At 59.0% G+C, this 7,206-nt stretch overlaps 1 protein-coding gene across 1 annotated transcript in view; it reads left to right on the top strand.

Annotated features, from left to right (window-relative positions):
* DNAH2 (dynein axonemal heavy chain 2) overlaps nucleotides 1–7,206 on the top strand; it is a 109,339-nt gene that overhangs the window by 65,222 nt on the left and 36,911 nt on the right. The window contains 12 exon segments of the mRNA XM_014526887.2: nucleotides 250–387; nucleotides 490–648; nucleotides 3,103–3,255; nucleotides 3,377–3,468; nucleotides 4,112–4,310; nucleotides 4,631–4,855; nucleotides 5,077–5,181; nucleotides 5,418–5,606; nucleotides 5,733–5,818; nucleotides 5,919–6,049; nucleotides 6,274–6,423; nucleotides 6,627–6,794. Of these exon segments, the coding sequence (XP_014382373.2) occupies nucleotides 250–387; nucleotides 490–648; nucleotides 3,103–3,255; nucleotides 3,377–3,468; nucleotides 4,112–4,310; nucleotides 4,631–4,855; nucleotides 5,077–5,181; nucleotides 5,418–5,606; nucleotides 5,733–5,818; nucleotides 5,919–6,049; nucleotides 6,274–6,423; nucleotides 6,627–6,794 (1,795 nt within the window).

The raw sequence follows: 7,206 nt of genomic DNA, 5'->3' as shown, positions 1-7,206 counted from the left end.
GAGCGTGTCTGGCAGGGCCTGGGTGAGGGGCAAGCAGGGGGCATTGCACAAGGGGTCTGGTAGGGGGTGCTATGCTGGGGGGCAGAGCAGTGGGTCTATTGAGGGGTGCCAGGGTATGTGGTAGGGGCACAGTGAGAGGAATCTGTGTTGGGAGGGGGATGCCATGTTGGGGTGGATCCACCCGAGGGTGCTGTGCTGGGGGAGGGGGTGTTGCAGGGGAACAACCCTCACCCCCAGTGCCCCTCGTAGGTCTCACTGCTCTTTGAGGTGGAGAACCTGGCGGTGGCCTCTCCAGCCACAGTGTCCCGCTGTGGCGTGGTCTACATGGACTACAGTGACCTGGGCTGGAGGCCCTATGTCCACTCCTGGATTGAGCGGCGCCCCAAGGTGCCTGGGTGGGTGGGCAGTCAGGCTGAGAACCAGGGGTGCCCCACGGAGTCGGGGGATGTCTCCTGCTGAGAGGCTGAGATGCCCCGTTTCTCCTCCCAGAGTGAGGCTGAGACCCTGCAGCACATGTTCGACAAGTTTCTGGACAAGATGTTAGCCTTCAAGAGAGACAACTGCTGCGAGCTGGTCCCCATGCCTGAGTACAGCGGTGTTGTGGCCCTCTGCCGCCTCTTTTCAGCCCTGGCCACGCCTGAGAATGGGGTAGGTCGGGGACATTCTAGGTGCAGCAACCAAAAACCACCTTTTTGCGACTGTACTTCCTATCTGTGCCAACACAGAGCTATGGGGTGCGCCCTTATTTTGTGGAGCCTAGAACTGCACCCTCACGTTCTTGGCATGTCAGCCTGGACTCACCCCACCCACCCTCATGTTCTGGGCACATCAACTTAGACCTGAGAACAGGGGAGGTTGGGGATGTTTTAGGTACTGTAAACTGTCCCTGCTCCATCTGTGCATTCTAGATGTGTCAACATAGAGCTGCATGACAGCATCATTTCCTGGAACTGTCATGTTCTAGGTACATCTACTTACACTCACCCCACTGCACCCTTGTGTTCCAGGTACACCAATCTAGACTCATCCCACCACACTCTCCCATTCTAGGTATGTCAACCTAGACCCACCCCACCACCCTCTTCCATTCTAGGTACATCAACCTAATTCCACCCCACCACACCCTCACATTCTAGATGCATCAACCTCGACCTGAGGAACAGGGTAGGTTTGGGATATCCTAGGTGTGTCAACCGAGGACTGCCCCCCACTATGTCCATATGTTCTACATGTGCCAACGAAGAGCTGAGTGGTTGTGTCCTTATTTCCTGGAACCCTTGCATTCTGGGTACATCTACTTTCACTCTCTCACATTCTAGGAACATCAACCTAGACCCACCCTACCCCACCCTCATGTTGTAGGCATGTCAATCTAGTCCCACTCCAGTACACCCTCACATTCTAGGTACATCAACCTAGACCCAAGAGCAGGGTAGGTTCAGGACATTCTAGTTGTATCAGCCAAGAACTGCCTTCACTGCCTCTGTATATTCTAGATGTGCCAGCATAGAGCTGAGTGGCTGCATCCTTATTTCCTGGAACGTTCATGTTCTAGGTACGTGTGCTTACACTCACTCCACTGCACCCTCATGCTCTAGATACATCAACCTAACCCACCCCACCCCCTCACATTTTAGGTGCATCAAGCTAGTCCCACTCCACCACATTTTCACATTCTAGATTCATAACCTAGACCCAAGAACAGGGTAGGCTAGGGACATTCTAGGCTCATCAACCAAGAACTGCCCCCTGCTGTGTATGTTCTAGATGTGTCAACGTAGAGCTGAGTGGCTGCGTCCTTATTTCCTGGAACCTAGAACTGCACCCTTCTAGATACGTTCCCTTAGACCCACCCTCACATTTTAGACATGTCAACCTCGACCCACTCCATCACACTCTCACGTTCTAGGTACCTCATCTTAGATCCACCCCACCCATACTATATTCTAAGTACATCAAACTAAACATACCACCACACCCTCACATTCTAGATCAGAGGCAGGCAATTATTTCAGACGGGGGGTCACTTACTGAGTTGTGGCAAACCATCAAGGGACACATGACAGGCAGCCAAGAGCAGATAAATATTAATTTTCTAGATTTTTTAGGGGCCTCGTGGGCTGAATAGAATGGCATGGCAGGCTGCATCTGGCCCATGGGCCACATTTTGCCTTCCTTTGTTCTAGGTACTAGACTTGAGCACTATGAAACCAGTCTGGGTTGGGTGGGATAGTGTAGAGACCTGTGCTGCCTCCAACCAGCCAGGATTTGGCACCAGGGACCCACACTGCCCCTGCCCAGCTGGGATTGGGACTTGGCCCTGTCCTCTTGCCTGACATGCTAAGCTCAATGTTCCCCACCAGTCTGGACATTTCTGGACCCATAGGAAGACCTGTGGGTGGGGTGATGTGGCACTGTAGGCCAGACTTGGCCTGTGAACTAGGGGTTGAGCACCTCTGTTCTAGATACCTGGTGGTCCAGGTCTGTCAATCTGATGTTCTAGATATGTCAACCTGATGTTTTTGATATACCAGCCTAATTTGAGTAGATTACTTACATATTCTGGTCAATCTATTGCTTTAGGTGTCCGCTCAGTAATCTAAGTGGCTGGGCGTTCTAGGTACATCCACTAATTGCTTTAGCTGTCAGCTCCAATAGTTTAAGTGGTCTGCTGTTCTAGGTACGTCAACTAATTGCTCCAGGTAAACTATTGAGCTAACATGTAGAGCAATTGGTTGGCATACCTAGACCAGCAGACTGCTTAGTCTATCGAGTTGACAAGTGTTCTGATGTTCTAGGTATGTCAATTTATTGCTCTAGGTATGTCAACTAATTGCTCTAGGTGTCAGCTCAATAGTCTTAAGTGGTCTGCCATTCTAGGCGTGTCAACTAATTGCTCTAGCTACATCAACTAATTGGCCTAGATACACAATCCTGTTGTAGGTTTGTCAACTCACTGTTGTAAGTGCCTCACATCGTTGCTTTAGATCTGTCAACTCGTTGTTCTAGGTACATCAAGTCAGCATTTCAGGGGTTTCAGCTCCCTGTTCTCATTGCTCTCCTGCTCAGCCCTGGACCCCGCTTCCCTCTCCCTTTCTCCAGGTGAACCCGGCGGATGTAGAGAGCTACGGTGCAGTGCTGGAGATGTACTTCCTGTTCAGCATGATCTGGTCAGTGTGCGCGGCTGTGGATGAGGAGGGCCGCAAGCGGATTGACGCCTACATCCGTGAGATGGAGGGCTCCTTCCCCAATAAGGTGCCCCACCCCCAGGGAGGGCTGAGCTCAGGGGGTGAGGGATTCCTGGGCTCCCCGGACTCCTGGGTTCTCTGGTGTTCGGAGCCCGCCCCCCACCTCATGGCTGCTCGTGTCCCGGCAGGACACAGTCTACGAGTACTTTGTGGATGCCAAGAGGAAGAACTGGGCCTCGTTTGAGGACAAGCTGCCCAAGATGTGGCGCTACCCGCCTACGTGAGCACCTGGCAGAGGCGGGATGGGGGGGCATGAGGACAGAAGGAAACCAGGGCTGGTCCATGCACTGCTTGGGTGGAGGGGGAGCAGGCCTGGTCCATGTGGCAGGGAGGGGGGTGCCAGATTGGAGCTGGCCTATTTGGCAGGGATGTGGGGTGCCAGGCTTGGATTGGTCCATTTGGCAGGGAGTGGGATGCCAGACTTGGACTGGCCCATTCAAGCAGGGAGCAGGGTTCCGGGCTTGGATTAATCCATTCAGTTGGGAATGGGGGTCCCAGGCTGGGACTGGCACCCCCATTGGGTGTTGGTCCATTCGGTAGGGAGTGGGGTCCATTTGGCAGCGACTGGGACTGGTTCATTCAGCAGGGATGGGGTGCCAAACTTGGATAGGTCCATGCAAGCTGGGGCAGGGCAGACTTGGGTTGTTGGTCCATGTGGCAGGGAGGGGGGTGCTAGGCTTGGACTGCTCCTTGTATTTGAGAAGACTTGGGCTGGTCCATATGGCAGGGAGGGGAGTGCCACACTCTGGCTAGACCATGCAGGAAGGGAGGGGGTGGGTGATGCTGGATTCAGATGGTCCATTCAACAGGAAAGCGGGGTGCCAGGCTCAGCCCTGCCTTGAACCCCCTGCTCCCCTGCCCAGTGCCCCCTTCCACAAGATCCTGGTGCCCACGATGGACACGGTGCGCTACAACCACCTGGTGACGGCGCTGCTCTCAGCCCAGAGCCCTGTGCTGCTGGTCGGCCCCGTGGGTACCGGCAAGACCTCCATCGCCCAGGGCGTCCTGCAGGGCCTGGACCGCACTGCCTGGGCCGTGCTCACCGTCAACATGTCTGCCCAGGTGCCGGTGGGACCCAGGAGTCTGGGCTGCCCTGGACTCCCTGGGACAGAGACTGGGGGAGGAAGGGGGCCTGGTGGGAGGGTGTCACGCTGTCTGGCAGGGCAGGAGTGGAGGGGCACCAGTGGGAGGGGGCTGTGGGTCAGGAATGAAGGGCACCTGCAAGGCTGGGGGGTGCAGGGGGCTGCAGGTTGGGAGTGAGGGGTGCTGGCAGGACCCAGGGGCTGTAGGTCAGGAGTGAGGGGCACCAGCAGGGCTGGGGTGGGCACTGCAGGTTGGGAATGATGGGCACCAGCAAAGCCTCATGGCCTGGCGACCTGCAGACCTCATCCAGCAATGTGCAGAGCGCCGTGGAGAGTCGTGTGGAGAAGCGTACCAAGGGCGTGTATGTGCCACTGGGTGGCAAGAGCCTCGCCACCTTCCTGGATGACCTCAACATGCCGGCACGTGATGCCTTCGGGGCACAGCCCCCCCTCGAGCTGCTGCGCCAGTGGCTGGACTATGGCTTCTGGTACGACCGGGCCAAGCAGAGCCCCAAGTACATCAAGGTGAGGGGCTGCAGGTCAGGGGTGGGAGGACACTGGCAGGGCTGGTGGTGGGGGAGAGGGGGCTGTGGTTCAGGAGTGAGGGGCACCGCAGTCCCCTCTTGTCACCCTTGGGATTGTATTTGCTGCTTGGAGCCTCTTAGGTTGTTGAGCATGGGGCCCCCCCAGCCTGGCGGTGCCAATGTGCCCCCCTGGCACCATGCCCCTGTCTTCTTCCCCCCCAGGACATGTTCCTCCTGGCAGCCATGGGCCCCCCTGGGGGAGGCCGCACCGAGATCTCCCCCCGGCTCCAGAGCAGGTTCAACCTCATCAACATGACCTTCCCCTCGGTAAGGGGGATGTGGGTCAGAACTGAGGGGAACTGGGAGGGGGCAGGGGGACAGAAAGCTGAGGGGCAGAGGGAGCGGCACCAGCAGGGCAGGGGGCTGCAGGTCAGGAGTGAGGGGCACCCGGGGGCGGGGGCTGTGGGTTGGGAGTGAGGGGTACTGGTGGAGCAGGGAGCCAAGGGCCAGCCAGTGCCAGACTGTGCCTGGCTGCCCTGTGCGCCCCCTCCCCATCCCCCCAGGACTCCCAGATCCGCCGCATCTTTGGGACACTGATGAACCAGAAGCTCCAGGCCTTTGAGGAGAGTGTGAAGCCACTGGGGCCAGTGGTGACGGAGGCCACGGTGGAGCTGTACCACAGTGTGGCGCAACGCTTCCTGCCCACACCTGCCTGCATCCACTACCTGTTCAGCCTGCGTGACATTGCCAAGGTCCACTTCGGGGTAGGGGGGGTGGGGGTGGCGTGCTTGGGGCACTGGACTGGGCAGCACTGTGCCCAGGCTGCCGGCTGGATCAGTGCCAATGCAGTTCCACTCCCCACCCCCCCCACCCCACAGGTGTTCCAGGGGCTGCTGCGGTCACACAAGGATTTCCATGACACCAAGACCAGCCTCACCCGCCTCTGGGTACACGAGTGCTTCAGGTGGGTGCCTCACTCCCCCTGCCAGCCAGAGAACCCAGGCATCTGGGCTCCCTGCCTCCCCTAGGCCTGGGAGGAACCCAGGCATCTGGGCTGCCCACAGGGTCTTTGCTGACCGGCTGGTGGATGCGGGTGATGCCGAGGCCTTCACGTGCATCGTAGGCGAGAAGCTGGGCACCTTCTTTGACCTCACCTTCCATGGACTCTGCCCCTCCAAGCGCCCGCCCCTCTTCGGTGAGCCTGGGGGGCCGGATGCCTGGGTTCTCTCTGGCTCAGGGAGGAAGTGTGGGTGCCCAGGTGCCTGGATTCCCCCTGACTCCGGGAGGGGCTGGCATGTGGGTGCCCAGATGCTTGAGTTTCCCCATGGCTCTGGGAGAGGCTGGCGTGTGGGTGCCCAGGTCCCTGGGCTCTCTCCGGCTGGTGTGCGGGTGCCCGGACACTTGGATTCCCCCTGGCAGGGGACTTCCTGGGGGCGCGGCGGGGGTCCGAAGAGCTGGCTGACCTGGGCGCACTGCGGGCTGAGATGGAGCGGGTGCTGGCCGAGCACAACCAGGCACCCGGTGCTGTGCCCCTACGCCTCGTGCTCTTCCGCGATGCCATTGAGCATAGTGAGCTAGGGGCAGGGCCCAAGCGGGCAGGGGGTGGGGCCTGGCATGGAGAAGGAGCAGGCAAGGGACCAGGGCCTGGGTGAGGGAAGTAGACAGTGGGCAATGAGGGGAGGTGCAGACATGGGTGGAATTAGAGGGGCTGGGCCAGGTGTGGAGCCATCCCTGGCCATGCCCCTCCCATCTCATTTGCCTCCCCCCTGCAGTCATGCGCATTGTGCGAGTCATTGGACAGCCACGGGGCAACCTGCTACTGGTAGGCATCGGGGGCAGCGGGCGCCAGAGTCTGGCGCGTCTCGCCTCCGCCCTATGCCAGTACTGCACCTTCCAAATCCAGCCTGCACGCCACTACCGGCGTCAGGACTTCCGCGATGGTGAGCCCTGCCCCCAGTGCCAGCCCTGTCCCCACTGCCAAGACCCGCATCCAGGCCTCACTCCCTCTGCCATGACCCGTGTCCAGGCCCTGCTGCCTCTGCCAAGGCCCGTATCCAGGCTCCTGCCCCCGGGTCCACCTGTTGTTCTGCTCCCAGCCCAGCCGCACCTCTGTCTTGGGCCCGCCCCTGGATCTGTCCTGGCCCCCCCCTGTTTTTCCCCCCGCTCCCAGCCATGCCTACATCTGTCTTGGCTTTGCCATTGGACCTATCCCCTGTCATATCGCCACCCTCTAACATGGCCCTTCTCTGCCTTGTCCTGTCTCTGCCCCTGGATTTACCCCCTATCCTGGCCCCACCCCTAGCCCCACCCACCTATCCTGGCCCCACCCCTAGCCCAGCGCACTTCTGACCT

The sequence above is a fragment of the Alligator sinensis genome, unplaced genomic scaffold (genome assembly GCF_000455745.1).
Source record: "Alligator sinensis unplaced genomic scaffold, ASM45574v1 scaffold1745_1, whole genome shotgun sequence".
Lineage (NCBI taxonomy): Eukaryota > Metazoa > Chordata > Crocodylia > Alligatoridae > Alligator > Alligator sinensis.
This window is presented reverse-complemented; position numbering and strand designations above follow the sequence as displayed.